The sequence below is a fragment of the Microcaecilia unicolor genome, chromosome 2 (assembly GCF_901765095.1).
Source record: "Microcaecilia unicolor chromosome 2, aMicUni1.1, whole genome shotgun sequence".
Classification (NCBI taxonomy): domain Eukaryota; kingdom Metazoa; phylum Chordata; class Amphibia; order Gymnophiona; family Siphonopidae; genus Microcaecilia; species Microcaecilia unicolor.
Window position 1 is genome coordinate 254,161,046 of NC_044032.1, and position 19,979 is coordinate 254,181,024.

The 19,979-nt window shown below is 44.6% G+C and overlaps 1 protein-coding gene across 2 annotated transcripts in view; it reads right to left on the reverse strand.

Annotated features, from left to right (window-relative positions):
* Window positions 1-19,979, reverse strand: part of LOC115463444 (NACHT, LRR and PYD domains-containing protein 3-like) — a 95,611-nt gene that overhangs the window by 46,820 nt on the left and 28,812 nt on the right. For both annotated transcript variants that reach the window (XM_030193939.1, XM_030193940.1), the window contains one exon: window positions 17,218-18,940. In XM_030193939.1, the coding sequence (XP_030049799.1) occupies window positions 17,218-18,940 (1,723 nt within the window). The remainder of the gene's footprint in view (window positions 1-17,217; window positions 18,941-19,979) is intronic.

Consider the following 19,979-nt stretch of genomic DNA (forward strand, 5'->3'; position numbering starts at 1 on the left):
TGTGAGTGACATTGCCAAAGGGTTAGAAGGTAAAGTTTGCCTTTTTGCGGACGATACTAAGATTTGTAACAGAGTGGACACCCGGGAGGGAAAGGAAAACATGGAAAAGGATCTGCGGAAGCTAGAAGAATGGTCTAAGGTTTGGCAATTAAAATTCAATGCGAAGAAATGCAAAGTGATGCATTTAGGGAGTAGAAATCCATGGGAGATGTTTGTGTTAGGCGGTGAGAGTCTGATATGTATGGACGGGGAGAGGGATCTTGGGGTGATAGTATCTGAGGATCTGAAGGCAACGAAACAGTGTGACAAGGCGGTGGCCATAGCTAGAAGGTTGCTAGGCTGTATAGAGAGAGGTGTGACCAGCAGAAGAAAGGAGGTGTTGATGCCCCTGTATGAGTCGTTGGTGAGGCCCCACTTGGAGTATTGTGTTCAGTTTTGGAGGCCGTATCTTGCTAAGGATGTAGAAAGAATTGAAGCGGTGCAAAGAAAAGCTACAAAAAAGGTATGGGATTTGCGTTACAAGATGTATTAGGAGAGACTTGCTGACCTGAACATGTATATCCTGGAGGAAAGAAGAAACAGGGGTGATATAATACAGACGCTCAAATATTTAAAAGGTATTAATCCGCAAATGAACCTTTTCCACAGATGGGAAGGCGGTAGAACTAGAGGACATGAAATGAGATTGAAGGGGGGCAGACTCAAGAAAAATGTCAGGATGTATTTTTTCATGGAGAGAGTGGTGGATACTTGGAATGTCCTACCGCAGGAGGTGGTGGAGATGAAAACGGTAACGGAATTCAAAAATGTGTGGGATAAACATAAAGGAATCCTGTTCGGAAGGAATGGATCCTCAGAAGCTTAGCGAAGATTGGGTGGCAGAGCCAGTGGGGGCGGGGCTAGTGGTTGGGAGGCGGTGCTACTGCTGGGCAGACTTCTACAGTCTGTGCCATGAAACTGGCAGATACAAATCAAGGTCTCAATGTATGGAGATAGGTTGTGTAATTGCCGTAGATTATAGAAGCAGCTCTTAAAAGGTTGTCTGGATTTGGGGGATCAGCATAAGTGTTGAGTCTAGTTGTATCCCAAGGTTCTTGACTTGTGCTTTAAAGGGCAGTTTATATCTCTCCTGACTCCTTCCATTCCTAGAAGACCCTGAATCCCCCTTCCTGCTCAGCAGACCTCTGACCATGACCACTCTCCCCATTCCTCTCCCACCCCAATAGACCCTGACCCCACTTCCTTTGCAGCAGACCTCAGACTTCTATTTTTATTTACCTCCTCTCCCAGCCCAGCTGAACCCTGACTCTTCTCTCCTCCAACTTCTCCTTCAGCCTTCCTCCTGCTCAGCAGACCCAAAAAATCCTATCCCACATCCCCCTGATCCCCAACGCCTTTTTGACCAAGAGACCCCTGACCTTTCTCTCCTCTACCACATCCCTGCCTAGCAGCACCCAAGTTTTCAGGCTAGCAGAGAAAGAGAGGGCAGGAAGCAGCAAACAGTGGAATCAGATCAGGACGAGTGGGCACAGCAATGAATTTTAACTGTAATTGTTGTTGTCTCTATATAGAAAATTATTGATGGATCTGAATGATTGTGTATAGGTATTTTATGTGGTAATCTGACTGAAAGAATGTTGTTTGCTTTCCTATATAGATATTGGCATTCCTTTTAGACTGAAACATAGAAGCATAGAAAATGATGGCAGATAAAGACCATAGGACCTATCCAGTCTTCCCATTTATACCAGCTACTATCCCTTCCTCTCTCTTAGAGATCCTATGTGTTGTCTCATGTTTTCTTGAATTCAGATACTGTCTTCATCTTCATCACCTCCTCTGGGAGGCCTTTCCTTGCATCCACCACCCTTTCTATGAAGTAGTATTTCATCAGATTACTCCTGAGTCTGTCTCCTTTCAATGTCATCCTATGTCCTTCATTCCAGAGCTTCTTTCAATTGAAAGAGACTCACCTCCTGTTCATTTAAGCCACAGAGATATTTCAGTATCTCAATCATATCTGATTCCCGACCTCCCTCATCACTAAGGATCACATTCTTCCTATCTCCAACTGTCTGAAAGTCCTTGGTGTCTTGTTGGATACTCACCTGGTTCTAGACAACCAGGTCAAACTCATCACAAAAAGAATGTTCCATTTAATGTGGAGGTTGAAGCGTATCAGGCAGTTTCTCCCAAGAGAGCTCTTTAGAACCCTTATTCATTGATTGGTCCTATCGCATATTGATTATTGCAGTGGAATCTATGCAGGTTGCCGAGATTGCATCCTCAAGAAACTCCAGACAGCTCAAAACACTGCTGCTAGGCTAATACTGGGCAAGTCACGCTTTGACCATGCTTCCCCACTTCGTTTTAATCTGCACTGGCTTCCCATTAAAGGCTGTATTACCTTCAAAATCTGTTCGTTGACCCACAAGATTATCTATGGGGAAGCACCTACTTATATGCTGGATTTGATACATCTACCTTCTAGAAATGCTTCTGTGGCGGCTCGCTCCTACCTCAATTTACACTACCCTAGTTGCAGGAATGTTAAATATAAATTACTTTTTGCATCAAGCTTCTCATACATCAGTCCAAAATCCTGGAATGTTCTCCCACAGCAGCTGAAAGAGACTGAGGACCACCAGCTCTTCAAGTCATCCTTAAAGACATTGTTATTCAAGAATGCCTACCCCGCTTATCCACATGCTCATTCCCCTACCTTTGACTTTATTGTATCCGTTCCTTCACTGCATTGTACCTGTTTGTAAATTTGTAAGCCACATTGAGCCCGCTCTTGTGGGATAATGCGGGGTATAAATATACCTAATAAATAAATATCTCCCCTTTCCCACCTTCCAAAGTATACATATTGAGATCTTTAAGGGGGTCTTTTACTAAGGTGCGCTGGCGTTTTTAGCATGCGTTAAAAATAGGCACGCGCTAAACGCTGAAGATACTGATGTATTCCTATGGGTGTCTTTAGCGTTTAGCACATGCCTATTTTTAATGCGCACTAAAAATGCCAGCACGCCTTAGTAAAAGACCCCCTAAGACTCTCCACAAACACTTATTGACTATTATAAACTGCCCTGACTTAGATTAGATTTGGCAGTACAGCAAAAGTAAAATAAATGATAAAACAGTTATATGTATGAAAAGGGATTTTCAGATCCCTTCATGAAGAGCCTATGCTTTTCCACTGGGTAGCATAAGGAAGACTGAGGGGAGGACAGGGTGTAGAGTGAAATGAACCTTTTGGTGTGATGCTGCCCTCTAGGGGTGACCATTGTGGTAGCATTCAGGGGATGAGTCTGTTTCCATGAGTTAGGAAAGTCTTCTTGTATGGAGAAAGAAACATGAGTAAACCCTCTGTTAATTTTACTGAGTAAGTTGCAGTATAAATCTTCAATTTGGACACAAAAGTGACAGTGGGAGTGCTGGCTTCACTGTATGGGGGCCCAGAAGTTAGAGGCAGCATGAGGGAGAGTGTCACCACTGCATTAACTACCAGCTGAATATGAGAACTCTCCTCTCTTCCTCCTGCTGCTTCTTGCTCTTTCTCTGCTAGCCTAAAAACTTGGGTGCTACTAGGTAGGAAGGTGATGGGGGAGAGAAGGGTCCGGGGTCTGTTGGTCAGAAAGGGGTTGGGGATCAGTGGACTGCAGAGATGGGAGTAGAATGGGTCTTATGGGGTCTGCTGAGGAAGGAGGCTCAGGGAGAAGTTTGGAGGAGAGAGAAGTCAGGAGTTTGCTGGGCTGAGAGAGGGGGTGAAGGAAAAGAGACGTCTGAGGGTCTGCTGAGTAGGAAGTGGGGTCAGGGTCTGTTGGGCTGGGAGAGGAATGGGGGAAAGAGTGGCCCCCTGAATAAAGATGGAGTTGGTGCTAGCACGCACATTGATATTACAGACCACTCAAATCACATAATGGCCATTCTGAGAATAACTCTGCGATTAAAGAAATAAAAGCTGTTTCACAATTAAAGGATTGTTTCAATTACTTTGAGTCTCACCTATCCAACGCAGAATCAAGTATCAGTGCCTTAGAAGATGGCTTAGCTCTCAGTCGCTCTAATTTTAAGCAAATACTGCCAATAGAAAATACTTTGGAGGACATAAGTAACAAGAACAGAAGAAATAATATCAGAATCATTGGCATATACCTGAGGCATATTACTGCTTTTCTTGACCAATTTATATCAAAAAATTTGGATCTTAAATTTTATAAACTGCTTGAATTTGAACGGGCTCACAGAATACCTGCAGGTGCATCTCCTAAACAGAAATTGCCACGCCCAATAGCTGCAAATTATTGCATTTTCCTCAAGTATAACAATTCTTACATGGCGCAAAAACCCAATGACCACTGTGTCTCTATCATGGCAGATTTTGCCACATGAACTGTAGATAAACACAAGCTCTTTTTGAATTTGCGCCAGCTCCTTAAAGCCATAGATGCTAAATATGATCTTTTTGCAGCAGCAATCATGAAAGTGTCTCATTTGAATTATACTAAATTATACTCCAATTCAAAACTTCTTGAACAGTATTTGGAAGCTCAGGAAACATTTCAAATGGTGACTGATATTATATTTTCACAATGCCTATGTATTATGCTTCCCAATCACCTGGTATTGTGATTGCTATGACTTGTATCTAAGTGCCTGGGTGAATACACTTTTTATACTCATCCCTTCTTCTTGACACCCTCATTGTGAGGGTATTTTGTTTGTGAGAGTTATTTGTCTATTTTTGTTACATTTGTATCCCGCGCTTTCCCACTCATGGCAGGCTCAATGCGGCTTACATATTGTATACAGGTACTTATTTGTACCTGGGGCAATGGAGGGTTAAGTAACTTGCCCAGAGTCACAAGGAGCTGCCTGTGCCTGAAGTGGGAATTAAACTCAGTTCCTCAGGACCAAAGTCCACCACCCTAACCACTAGGCCACTCCTCCACTCTAGTTATGTTCATGGCCATTTTTTAAAATGTTCTCAGATGAACATGTGTACTCATCAGCTATCAATGTACTTTTTCTGGATGGATTGAGTTCTCCCTTTCTCTCATTCAGCTTTCCATTGATGTATGTCTTCTTCACTTAAGGTCTTTTCACTTCAAAGGACAAAAAGAATGGAGTGGTTATGCTTCTGGCGAAGAATTTACAATATTCCGTTCTCTCCCATATTATTTGATGGTGATGGAAGATGGATAATTCTAGTTCTTCAGATGGATATGAAAAGAATTGCTTTTATTAGTATCTATGCTCCAAATCTGGATGATCCATAATTCTTTAAAACAACTTCATAACAAATAACATTAACTGGTACTGATTATATTTTAATGAGTGGTGACATGAACATTCCTCTGGACATTCATTTCGACAGAAAATCCTGTGCAAAAGCTAGACCATTGAAAGCCACCATAGCTTTACAATACCTTTTACAAGAGTGGAATCTTCTGAACTCTTGGCATATACTTCATCCGATTTCACGTTTTACTCTGTACCTCATAATTTTTTAGATTGGATTATATCTTTTTCTCTAAATCTCTGGTGGCAAATATTTCTAAGGCATGGACATCTTCTGTGGAATCTAAGTCCTGGAGATATAACACCTCTCTTTTACAGGATGAATCCTTTTGTAGAAATCTGAAAGTATGGACTGAGGAATACTTCAATATAAATGAGATGGATGGTATGGATTGCACAATAATTTAGGATGCCTTTAAGGCTTACAGAAGAGGGTAAATATTGAAATTATTTGTCAGCGAGAGGTTGCAGTAGCTACCTTGGAGTGGCGCTGCAAGAGGTAGGAGTGAGGGAGATGCACTCCTGCCCCCAACAACCACTGCTCGACCACCAGGGATATATGTAGGCCTGGGGGAGGCCTCTCTGGATAGTTCAGGGGGTTCCGGGGGGAGGGGCTTTTTGTCTGTGGGCTTGGGGAGGTGGGAAGGAGGCATTGCTGGGGGGGGGGGCAGGAGGGGGCTCAGGGGAACCTTTTAAATAAAAAAAAAGTTATGTGGGTGTTGGTCCAATATTCAGTGCCACACCTGCAAAGCTAGATTTACTACAGTGGGGGAAATAAGTATTTGATCCCTTGCTGATTTTGTAAGTTTGCCCACTGACAAAGACATGAGCAGCCCATAATTGAAGGGTAGGTTATTGGTAACAGTGAGAGATAGCACATCACAAATTAAATCCGGAAAATCACATTGTGGAAAGTATATGAATTTATTTGCATTCTGCAGAGGGAAATAAGTATTTGATCCCCCACCAACCAGTAAGAGATCTGGCCCCTACAGACCAGGTAGATGCTCCAAATCAACTCGTTACCTGCATGACAGACAGCTGTCGGCAATGGTCACCTGTATGAAAGACACCTGTCCACAGACTCAGTGAATCAGTCAGACTCTAACCTCTACAAAATGGCCAAGAGCAAGGAGCTGTCTAAGGATGTCAGGGACAAGATCATACACCTGCACAAGGCTGGAATGGGCTACAAAACCATCAGTAAGACGCTGGGCGAGAAGGAGACAACTGTTGGTGCCATAGTAAGAAAATGGAAGAAGTACAAAATGACTGTCAATCGACAAAGATCTGGGGCTCCACGCAAAATCTCACCTCGTGGGGTATCCTTGATCATGAGGAAGGTTAGAAATCAGCCTACAACTACAAGGGGGGAACTTGTCAATGATCTCAAGGCAGCTGGGACCACTGTCACCACGAAAACCATTGGTAACACATTACGACATAACGGATTGCAATCCTGCAGTGCCCGCAAGGTCCCCCTGCTCCAGAAGGCACATGTGACGGCCCGTCTGAAGTTTGCCAGTGAACACCTGGATGATGCCAAGAGTGATTGGGAGAAGGTGCTGTGGTCAGATGAGACAAAAATTGAGCTCTTTGGCATGAACTCAACTCGCCGTGTTTGGAAGAAGAGAAATGCTGCCTATGACCCAAAGAACACCGTCCCCACTGTCAAGCATGGAGGTGGAAATGTTATGTTTTGGGGGTGTTTCTCTGCTAAGGGCACAGGACTACTTCACCGCATCAATGGGAGAATGGATGGGGCCATGTACCGTACAATTCTGAGTGACAACCTCCTTCCCTCCGCCAAGGCCTTAAAAATGGGTCGTGGCTGGGTCTTCCAGCACGACAATGACCCAAAACATACAGCCAAGGCAACAAAGGAGTGGCTCAGGAAGAAGCACATTAGGGTCATGGAGTGGCCTAGCCAGTCACCAGACCTTAATCCCATTGAAAACTTATGGAGGGAGCTGAAGCTGCGAGTTGCCAAGCGACAGCCCAGAACTCTTAATGATTTAGAGATGATCTGCAAAGAGGAGTGGACCAAAATTCCTCCTGACATGTGTGCAAACCTCATCATCAACTACAGAAGACGTCTGACCGCTGTGCTTGCCAACAAGGGTTTTGCCACCAAGTATTAGGTCTTGTTTGCCAGAGGGATTAAATACTTATTTCCCTCTGCAGAATGCAAATAAATTCATATACTTTCCACAATGTGATTTTCCGGATTTAATTTGTGATGTGCTATCTCTCACTGTTACCAATAACCTACCCTTCAATTATGGGCTGCTCATGTCTTTGTCAGTGGGCAAACTTACAAAATCAGCAAGGGATCAAATACTTATTTCCCCCACTGTACATCAAGTGTCTCACCTTTATCCACATGTTTATCCACGCTTTCAAGGAAATTTCCTCATGAGAGACTCCTGAGAAAATTAAAGAGTCGTGGGATAGGAGACAATGTTCTATTGTGGATTAGGAATTGGATATTGGACAGAAAACAGAGGGTAGGGTTAAATGGCCATTTCTCTCAATGGAAGAGGATGAATAGTGGAGTGCCGTAGGGATCTGTACTGGGACTGGTATCAAGGTTATCCTTTTCATCTTTGTAGTCCATGGTCATTTTCCCACTTTTGTCTCTTTTTTTGTAAATCCAAATGACAAGTGAGGTGATTAAATTTGCAGATGACACAAAACTATTCAAGGTTGTTAAAACATGTGGACTGTGGAAAAACTAGGAAACTAGAAGATTGGGCATCCAAATAGCAGATGAAATTTAATGTGGACAAATGCAAAGTGATGCACATTGGGAAGAATAATCCAAATCACAGTTACCTGATGCTAGGGTCCACCTTGGGGGTCAGCACCCAAGAAAAAGATCTAAGTGTCATTGTAGACAATACACTGAAATCTGCCCAATGTGTAGTGGCGACTAAAAAGGCAAGCAGGATGCTAGGAATTATTGGGAAAGGGATGATAAATAAGACCGAGAATACTATAATGCCTCTGTATTGCTCCATAGTGCAACCTCACCTAGATTATTGCATTCAGCTCTGGTCGCCGTATCTCAAAAAAGATATAGTGGAATTAGAAATGGTTCAAAGAAGAGTGACCAAAATGATAAAGGGAATGCAACTTCCCCCCTGAGCTGCACAGTACCCAAATGAATGGAATAACTGTTCTTTTTAAATTATTGACTACATTGTAAGAATGTTACACATTCAGTAAGTTTCCACAAATGTAAGATTAGAAATATGTCTTTACCAGAGGTTTTCAACCTAGTCCTTGTCAGGGCACACCCAGCTAGGTGGGATTTTCAGGACATCCCCATTAAATTCAATGGGAATAGCCTAAAAACCCCCAACTGGCTGGGTGTGTCCCAAGGACTGGGTTGAAAACCCCTGGTCTATACTTTGATAGAAGTGTGATATCTATTTTATTGGAGTGGAGAGGTATCCTAGTGGTTAGTACAGTAGACTTTGATCCTGGGGAAGTAAGTTCAATTCCCACTACAGCTCCTTGTGACTCTGAACAAGTCAAATAACCCTCCATTACCTCCAAGTCACTTAACCACCATTATCTCTCCACACCAGACATCACTGCCGAAACCCAGGCCAAAGTATTGGCTTGCTTATCCGACATTGCTGCCTGGATGTCCAACCGCCACCTGAAACTGAACATGGCCAAGATCGAGCTTATTGTCTTCCCACCCAAACCCACTTCCCCTCTCCCTCCACTCTCTATCTCAGTTGATAACACCCTCATCGTCCCCGTCTCATCTGCCCGCAACCTCGGAGTCATCTTCAACTCCTCCCTCTCCTTCTCTGCGCATATCCAGCAGATAGCCAAGACCTGTCACTTCTTCCTCTATAACATTAGCAAAATTCGCCCTTTCCTCTCTGAGCACACCACCCGAACTTTCGTCCACTCTCTCATTACCTCTCGCCTTGACTACTGCAACCTGCTCCTCCCTGGCCTCCCACTTAGCCATCTATCCCCCCTTCAGTCCGTTCAGAACTCGGCTGCACGCCTTATCTTCCGCCTGGACCGATAGACTCATATCACCCCTCTTCTCAAATCACTTCACTGGCTTCCGATCAGGTACAGCATACAGTTCAAGCTTCTTCTACTTACCTACAAATGCACTCGATCTGCAGCCCCTCATTACCTCTCTACCCTCATCTCCCCTTACGTTCCTACCCCTAACCTCCGCTCTCAAGACAAATCCCTCCTCTCAGTACCCTTCTCCACCACCGCCAACTCCAGGCTCCGCCCCTTCTGCCTCGCCTCACCCCATGCTTGGAATAAACTCCCTGAGCCCATACACCAGGCCCCCTCCCTGCCCATCTTCAAATCCTTGCTCAAAGCCCACCAATGTCGCCTTCGGCACCTAACCACTACACCTCTATTCAGGAAATCTTGACTGCCCCAACTTGACATTTTGTCCTTTAGATTGTAAGCTCCTTCGAGCAGGGACTGTCCTTCTTTGTTAAATACAGCGCTCTAGAAATGTTAAGTAGTAGTAGTAGCATTACCTCAGGTATAAATAAGTACCTGTATATACCATGTAAACCACTTTGAATGTAGTTACAAAAAACACTGAAAAGTGATATATCAAGTCCCATTCCCTTTCCCTTTTTCAAAGATGTGTAGAATCGGTTCCCTTTTAAGTTTTACCAGCAGAACTCTAGAGGGACCAAATTCATGACTACATCCCCTCATTAACCAGGAGGCTATGGGCTCTGACATACAGCTAACAGGATTAGAGATTTCACAATACCCTCTCTAATCGCTATTGGTATAAAGTCTGACCATGGGAGCGCAACCTTCTTCACAAGGCTGTTAGGCACGTCCACCACAGGAAATAACATATTTCAACCCAAACCCTTCTCTTTCTCAATAAACTGATTGTGCAATATGCTCGCTTTTAATTTTAAAACATCAGCAAAATCTGCAGCCTTAAAAGTAATTCTTTTTTGAGGGCATTCCACACTACCAGCATTCTACAGCTCTTGAACAACCTTAAAATGCATTTTTGGTTGATTTCCTTCCAAGGGAAGTTTCCTAGCAGCATACCTTTTCTCTTATTTTGGCATGATATATTTCCATGTACATCTTATAGAATATTTTTGTATCAGTATATGTTGATGAACTGTAAACCAAAGTGTTCTCACTTTATTGTATTCCAAAGGTAGATGCCCTCATAGAAGTAATCCAATCTTTTGGTCTAGTACCACGTATCCACCAAGTACTAGCCAAGGGGCCCTTTTATTAAGCCGTGTAAGTGTCTACGCGTGCCTAACATGCACCAAAATAGAGTTACCTCCCGGCTACCGCGTGGATCTTGTGGTAATTTCATGCTTGGCGCGCATCCGAAGAATTTATTTTCGGACGTGTGTATTGAGCGCACGCCAAGTGGCATTTGACGCGCATAGGTCATTACCACCCAGTTACCGCATGACACTTTACCGCTAGGTCAACGGCTGGCAGTAAGGTCTCAGACCCAAAACGGACGCGTGGCAATTTTCATTTTGCCGCATGTCCATTTTCGGCAAAAAATTTTTAAAAGGCTGAAAAATGATTCTGCTCGCGCCCTAAAACACGTGTCTACACTACCGCAGGCTGCTTTTCAGCACACCTTTGTAAAAGGGACCCCAACATTGTATCTGTCAGCACTACCTCGTCAAACACTTCAAAAAATCTAAGTGATATCAGATCTTGCGTAGAATGGTGCATTCATACTGTCTGAATAGGTCTAATTTCAAAGGCCCCCTGCCCATATCATATAAAAGCTCAAAGGAAATTATCAATCTAAGGAACGTCACAACATTTTAAATTCTGAATGCTCCAATGAAGAGCTACTTGCTTATACAGATAAAAATGATCCAAAGCGTGCCCTTGTTCACTAACTGAGAGAAACACTGCGGGGATTTTAATAATAATACAAAATTCCGTTCATTAACCAGTTCCCAATATATCAACATGAAAGTTAATAGAGAACAATATTACAATAGAACAAATAGAACAAAATGCTTCTTTTCCACCTGAATCCCCAGAAGTAACCACATAAGGCTCAACTATAAGGATAAAACAACCTTCTTTAATAAATAGTACTATCCGCAATCAGATCATTAACTGTATAGACTTTAGATTTCAGTGAGCGATATTTATTAATTCCACCCTGATGTTGCCCACACTCATACCCTCCTCCTTATCTTCATAATTCCATGTTTAACAATTACCTAATATTTTTAAGAGTATAACCTCAGGCATATCTATTTGAGTTGCATGGGGTCAGCAATTTAATTTAACCCATATCCACCTGTACTCGCTAAGATCCTTTCCATCCTCACCCATCCCTACAAATCCTCCATTCCCACAGTGGCATGCAGTCACCCAGTCAGCCCTGCTAGGAACATCCTATTTTTTTTGTTTACCTTTTATCTACTTGGTCCCTTCCCTTGACAGCAACAGAGCATACAGCATGATTGGTGCAAAGCAGTAATCCCGCCTCAGTGGAATGTAGTCAGGCCTTCAAAGGATTAGGGGCAGGGGGGTGTCCTATCAGATGTGCTGAGGACTCAGGAGCCTTGGATTGCCAGCTGTTTGGATTTTTTAGTATTCTACCATTTTGTAAATTATTGGGCTCAAAGTCAGAATAGTGGCTAAAGTGGCTGGATTTTTTCACAGATTAGCCCTTTTTGGCTCTCCAATCTCCCCCCCCCCCTCCCCTCCTTGCAGTGCAGAGACTGTGGTAGAATCCAGCCAATGGGGAGGCTTCTAGTGACAGGAAGGCGGGACTGAGCCAAAGTTGCCATGTCTGCGGGAAAACCGCAAAATTGGGCCAGCCCTTGTGGGAATTTTTCAAAAGTTACGGGTAGATACCTTTTGTGCGGTTTTCATTGCTGGGACCTGTGAATTGGTACAGTTTTCCCTCACCCTCCTATAGGTCAAATTTGACTAATAGGAGGGTGAGGGAGGTGGGATCCAACCAACTTTTTAAATGCTTGCCCGCGCCCCCCCCCCCCTCGCAAGAGTCATCATCTCGTTTGGCTCTGACTTATTGTCTCTCATCGTCTTCTCACTCTCTTAGTAACTGCTGGCTGAGGTGCCACCGGCCACGCCTCATGGTGAGTCTCCCGCACCCTTAGCAACCAGAGACAAGGCTATTAGGGGTCAGGGCTGGGGCCAAATGCCAGCTGCAATGGAGAGAGTGCATGGTTGTCCCCCTCTCCTTCTATACCGTGTGATTGCCCTGATCTAGAGGCTGCAATGCATTGCAACCCCCTTCCCCCACCTCCAGTGCAGTGGGAGTCAGGAACTCCCTGCTTACAGGGCCTGACTGAGCCCCCCTTCTCCAGGCTCTATGAAACAATCAAGCCACACAGCTCTAGCTCCCTTCCCTTCCCTCTTGCCAGCACCCCATGACCTGTTCGGCCATGGCCCTGCATTAGTCATGGAGCCAACTCAGCTGAGGTATTGGAGAGATGGGCAGTCAGGTTCCAGAGCCCCTGCTATTCCAGCATGCCTCTGAGCAACGGCTCTCAATACAGCTGACACAGTCGACTTCATCTCGCTTCCTCTCTCGGGAAAGATGGTGGACCTGCAGCGGCCGCCCCCAGCAGTGTCCAGAAAGGAGGAATAGGAAGAGGAATCTCAAGTACCGGTGGGCCTACCTGAGAAGGTTCATGTGAACGGGGAGTTGGAGTCTGAGGAAGCTGCCAAGAAGAAGAAAAAAGAGCAGGTAGGGAAAAAAGGCACGGAGGAGTGATGGATGAGATGGGGGAGGAGGGGGGAGACAGTAAGGTAGATAGGCCCCTGGGGGGGAGGGAAGGAAAGGCAGGAAGGCGGAGGGAGAAAAACAGTCTTCAAGAGAATAAGGAAATGGAGGGGAAGGGGTTAGGGAAAAGGGGAGTGTAAGAGATCTTGGAGGGAAGGGGGCAAGCGCTATGGAAGATAAGTTGGGGGGGAGGTTTCTTCTTGTTTCCAGGAAAAAAAAGGGAAGGGACTGATTTGTGGATTTTCAGTCACTATTGATATACCAGGGAAAATAAATTATTCTTTTAACTCCTTGTCACTTCTTTTTGACTGTTCTTTACACGTGTAGTGGTTCAGTGATTGCAAGCTGCCCCCACTGGCAGTGTACTCATTTTGTTACGCTCAGTATCTTAGAATGTGTTACATAATCCTTGGTTGAATCCTACTTTTGAAACCGTATGTAGAGTCTACATTGTAGACACTGCATCCCTTCAGAATGTAGTGTAAAGTCCTTTTTCAGTTTGGTACACCACAACCCTATTTTGTTTTCCAGACAGAATGGGCAAGAGGTTTCAGAACAGAAGAAAAAAATGTGTCAAAACATCAGCTGGAGATAGGTTGTGCAGTATGTGTCTTGGGATTCATAGATTATTTTTGTAGCCAGTTGTACCTGCAACTTTCCATTATTAGTGCTGATAAGGACATAAAGATTGACAGCTGAAGATTTAAGGTTGTGGGTCTTGAGCTGTAAACAGATCTGGTTTTTAGGATATCCAGCAATGAATATTGTGACATTTGTGAAGGGTTAGATAGGTCCAGGAGCCGGAACTCCGGACCAGGGCGCTGGAAGGGCCAGTTTGGGTGGGAACAATGGAGGGACTACCAATCCCAGCATCCTTGGGAAGGATCACCTGAACCCTCTAGAAAGGCCAACCAGTGCTGCAATGCCCCTGACTCCCAGAGGAGGCCACTAGACTCCCTTAGAGAAGGTGAACCAGACTACAACATGCAGGTAGAGCCCATGGATATTTCTGCCTTAGCCCGGGTGGAAAAGGGGCAATCTCAGGGCCCGCTAGCAAACTTGATGAACCGGTTAATTCATTTCATTGAGAGAAAAGCCCAGAGAAGTATCTGAGCGGGTCCCCTGGGGAAGTAGCTTCCACATGGCCCTGGGCTCAAGCATGACCCGTGGGGAGGATACCAGTAGTTCATGGCTGGTATGAATGGGAGGGGGCCCTTTCCTCAGGTTGCTCTGAGGTGAGGGTTTGCTAGGGTGAGTGTGAAGCGTGCAGCAGAACCTTTTTGCTGAATGAACTTTGGGGAACTTTTGGGTGAAAGAACTTTGGGGCTTTTTGCTGAATGGACTTTACAGTGGCGTGACTCATCTTCCGCCAAAGTCGCTATGCCCACATTAGCCCTCTCCTTAAGTCACTCCACTGGCTCCCTATCCGTTTCCGTATTCAATTCAAACTTCTCCTATTAACCTATAAGTGCATTCACTCTGCAGCTCCCCAGTACCTCTCCACTCTCGTCTCTCCCTACGCCCCCCCCTCAAGTACTCCGTTCTGTAGAAAAATCTCTCTTATCCGTCCCCTTCTCCCCTACTGCTAATTCTAGACTCCGTTCCTTTTGTCTTGCTGCACCTCATGCCTGGAATAGACTTCCCGAGCCTGTACATCTAGCCCCGTCTTTAGCCGTTTTCAAGTCCAGACTTAAAACCCACCTCTTTACCACTGCTTTTGACTCCTAACCATTACTCACTTGTCCTGTCCTTTATCCTCACCTCTTTGTTCCCTTACCCTTAATTGTTCTGTCTGTTTTCCTGTCTTATCTAGATTGTAAGCTCTTTGAGCAGGGACTGTCTCTTTTTGTGTATGGTGTACAGCGCTGCGTATGCCTTGTAGCGCTATAGAAATGATAAATAACAGTAGTAGTAGTAGTTAATCAGTATGACCTGGTTTGCCTTCCCTTTGGTTTTCCTCCGTCTTGGCATAAAGTGCTCTTTGAGACTGTTTGCCTTTGCTTTGGTCTTCTGAATAAAGGATGGGAAAGAGAGGGACCATGGGTGACACTGTGGGCACATTCTCTGGTTGATAGCGTTCCTGTTCCTGGGCCTGCATCAGCATTTCTGCCGAGATCTTGATACTTAAGCTAAATGCTTGTACAAATTTATTTTAAAGTCTACTTATTATGAAAATGAAAAATGAAGATAGTTGGAAAATATTATATTACTAATAAAAAAGGCCCATTTCTGACACAAATGAAACGGGTGCTAGCAAGGTTTTCCTCGGCTCCCCTACAGCCACCCTGTCCAGCGACCCTCCTCTCCCCCTGCAGCCACCCATGTCCAGCGACCCTCCTCTCCCCCTGTGCCCACTGCAGCCACCCATGTCCAGCGAACCTCCTCTCTCCCCTGCCTCCCCTCCTGCCACCCATGTCCAGTGACCCTCCTCTCTCCCCTGCCCCCCTCCAGCCACCCATGTCCAGCGAACCCCTGCCCCCCTGCAGCCACCCATGTCCAGCGACCCTCCTCTCTCCCCTACCCCCTTTCTAGCCACCCATGTCCAGCGACCCTCCTCTCTCCCCTGCCCCCCCTCCAGCCACCCATTTCCAGCAACCCTCTTCTGGACATGGATCAGCTGTGAGGCATGTTTTTTTCCCCCCAGGTTCTGAAGTTGACATCATAATGGCTACGGTGATGTCAGCCTGATCTACGGAGCCTAGCAGACCAACTCGGAATGAGCCACGGTCCCAGGCAGCAAGTCAGAACGTTGGAGGTGAGAATTATTATATAGGATATTACATTATACTATTATGATGATTATTATTAAATATAGCTATTTTTGAGCTGCAGCCAGCATACAGGATTGGTTTCCCCTGAAGCAGCTACAAGCGAAACCAGTATTCCCTGTTGGGTGTTGTTGGACAAGCTGAGCAGTTTTTGATTTTTGGTGACATTTGAAGATAAGTAATGAACATACAGTGAATTTGAATATATTACTATACTGCTTGTCCTTTTGTTTGTTTTCCTGTTGCTACTAATGCAGTTTTTCACTCTGTTTGATTTTCTGTAATGAAGTGGAGTTTATTAAGACCTATGATGGTTGTACATCACTAAAGTTCTTTTTGCAGTTTATATGAACTACGGCTTGAACTGAGGTCTTTCTTCTCCACTATTTTTGAAGTTGGTTAGTGTTTATCATTCAGAGTGATACTGTGTGGTATGAATATAGTATTCCTTGATTTTAACTTGGCATCTCTTCAGCTCTAACCTTAAGCCTCTCCATTAGAGGCATGTGCTTGCAGGATCCTCCCACTCACTCACAAATATTACTGCCACCATGCAGGCAAGAGAGGGAGAGACCAAATCACATTCTTCTGCCCACCCATCTTGGGCCCAGGCCCACCCAAAATTGGGTGTCTGGCTACGCCCCTGATCTATTTGTCTGCCTTCTTAAGATCATCAGATACAATCAACACCAGATCCCATGCTTCTTTTGCGCATAGAAGAACGTCATCCCCTTTACTGTACCGCTTCCTTGAGTTTTTGAAGCCCAGATGCATTATTCTGCATTTTTATACCATTAAATCTTAGCTGCCACTTTCTAGAACATGGGTTCTCAACCCAGTCCTCAGGACACACCTAGCCAGTCAGGTTTTCAGGATACCCACAATGAATATGCATGAGAAAGATTTGCACAAAATGGGGTAGTGCATGTAAATTTATCTCATTCATATTCATTGTGGGTATCCTGAAAACCTGACTGGTTAGGTGTGTCCCGAGGACTGGGTTGAGAACCCCTATTCTAGAATGATGGATACTAAACCTCATGAAATGTGTTTTGCAGGACAGAGTTAAGGAAGGGGCCACTTTGAACCAACATGAAGTATGTTTCACCCAGAGAACTGGCTACTCTTTGCAGTAAGTAAATATGGTTAACCAACTCAATCCATGTCATCTGGAGAGGTTGTATCAGTCCCAAGTTTGTCTCTATTGCATCTTTGAATTAGTAATTCTTTCCTTGAGAATCTGGAACTAAAAATCCATATAGCCAATAGGGAGTAATGCCTGGACTGGTTCACCCTTTCCCTGATAGCCTGGAACTGTTTGGGAACCCCAATTCCCTTGGAAAAGGAACAAGCAGGACTTACTGTAGCAAAAGACATTTTTTCAGCACCGGCAGCAGGTGCCTCACCTCTTCTACCCCAAGGCTGCAACCATAGAGGTTCAGGTTCTGAACAGTTTCACAACATTGGATGCAATAGGCCAGCACTAAACAGTCGCTTCTCTTCAAGGGGAACATCAAGAATGAAAGATTGTCCAATGAAAGCATAGCCCGCCTCACAAAGCTGTCCTGGTGAAGTTCGTAGAGGCAGTGCAGGAGTTCCAAATGGAAGTGGGGGTCATTGATTCTTGGAGAACAAGCTGCTTTCTGAATCCAGCTGAGAAGCTCCTCTTCAGAGATGGTGGAGGAAGCAGTAGCAGATGATTGTTGGAAAAAGACCAACTGCTCCAGCATTCGGTAGGAGCGGGGGTTGCTCAAGCCAAATAGAAACCGAATGGTGAGGAGCAAGTGGCCACTCTCTGCCTTTAGTCCCTCTTCCAGTAGTTGGTTGAGCTTTTGGGTCTTCTCACTAGTAACAAAGAAAAACATGGCAGAAAAGAATTCCTGCAGTGTCACATGGCCAAAACTGTAGAGTGTCTCCACCAGGAGGTTTTGCCGGAGCATTGTGTTCAAGAAGATGGTAGGAATCTCGACTCCCTCCAAGAAGTGGGCCTCTAGATCTTCCTTTTCAAAAATGACCTTCTGACTCAAAATGCCATGGAGTGCCAAGGAACCAAGTTTTTGAAAGAGAACCCTGGCAGAAGCCTGAGTTGAGTTCTTCAGGGAGTAGTAGTGATGATACCGTAACAAGATCTGGATAAAGTATAGGAAGATTTGAGTGGTGGTATGAAGATCGTCAAGTCTGCGATCCTTCTTCATCTGCTGCTTCAGGACAGTACAGACGATCCAGCACACTAGGGGCACAAAGCACATAGTAGAAATGGTGTTATTGCCTTTGATGGCCTGATAGGCCTCTAAGGCCTGTTGGTCATCTCTGAAGTAGCTATAGAAGAAGGCCTGTCTCTCTTCCTCCAGGAAGCCAAGGACTTCCAAATAGCAGTCAGCTTGAATATAGCTCTCAAGTCTGTCTAGGGCAGTGGGACGGGTAGTGATAAGCAGGCAGGAGCCTGGGACCAGCTGCCTCTTCAAAATGAGATTCACAATGACCACAGCAGGATACTGTGAGCTCATGCACACTGCCTGGACCTCTTCCTCCTCCTCTGACAAAAGAGACTTCAGTTCATCATATCCATCCAGAAGGAACAGAAGCCTTTGAGGCTGGGTGAGAATTTGGTCCAAGAAGGGTTGGAGGCCCTGCCAGTTGGCCAGCATCAGATCACGTAGGCTAACGAGCCTCTTCTCACAGCCCAGTTCCTTGAGGTTCAGATGGAAGACATAATCAAATCTATCTTGGTAGAGTTGGTCTGAAGCCCAGTCCAGCATCATCTTACGCACAGTGTATGTCTTCCCAATGCCAGCAGCCCCCTGTAGGATGACCACCAGGGGGGCTCTCCCCCTTTCAGTGTCCAGAAATGTCTCTAGTTGAGCACGGGCTGAGCCTCCCTCATGGAATTTGTTCAGCATTTCTAGGTGAGTCTGACCATAGCATAGCAAGGCTTCCTCTTTTTCTGCAGCAGTACAGTGCTTCTTGATAATGAGCAGGTCAATGTATCGCTCTTGTAGGTACACCCAGTCCCCTGGGAGGGAGTTGTAGTCTTTCAGTTTCTCAAATTTCTGCTTGATGGCTGCTTTATACAGCACCTGGCAACCTAAGGATGAGGACACAATTATTATTTCCAACCTACACTCTGAGTGCTCATAGGGCAACCTCATTTAAAAGAAGTCTTATAACAATATCCTCTCCACAAAACTTTGATTGTAACAAAAATTCTACTAATAGAATGTCTTTTACAAAGAACACTTCACTTGCAGAACTCATATTCTAGAGAATATTTTGCTCTTTGCATTTTCAGGGTATCACTAATAAATCTGCATGATGTCTACATGCAGACTACCTCCACTGTATGCAAATTTCTATCATGCATATTCATTAGGGATATCCCGAACACCTGAATCATATGTATTACTTGAGGACTGAAAGTAAATAAACTGCTTTATAAATATAACATTTCACAGGTATTACTTTGCTACAGAAGTCATCCCTTTTACAAGAACATTTTCCTTATAAAACTCTCATTATATGATGATTATGCTCCAGATGCTTCAGTCCCATACAGGGAAAAACATGTTGCCCCCATATGATGTATAGGAGACCCTATAAGAATAGATCCCTGCAGTAGAGCTTAGTATAGTGTTCTTAACCCAGTCCTTTGGACACAAATTGGGTTTTCTGGATATCCACAATGAATATACATGAGACATAATTGCAAACAGTGGAGGTAGTGCATGCAGATCTTTCTATGCATGTTCAATATTCTGGCTGGGTGTGTCTGTGGACCGTAGGAGCTGACTTTTCAAGATGATTGGGGGGTGCTCAATTTGGCACACATTCTATAAGGAATCGCCTAGTTTTACACAGCAGGAATGCACATAAATCACCTCTTACAGAACACCAACCAGCAGAAATGTATGAACCATATTTTGATGGTGTGTACTTCCAGTTAGGCATGCGCATGGCTGGAGATCTCAGTCACACACAGAACATAGATCCTCAACAAATACAGAATAAGTAACCACAAATTAGAAATACAAATATGCAGACAAAAACTGAACTGGAAATCCCAAGAAGGCATAATCTGTATGCAGTGGAACGCTGGACAAATAGAAACAGAAATACATTTCCTCCTG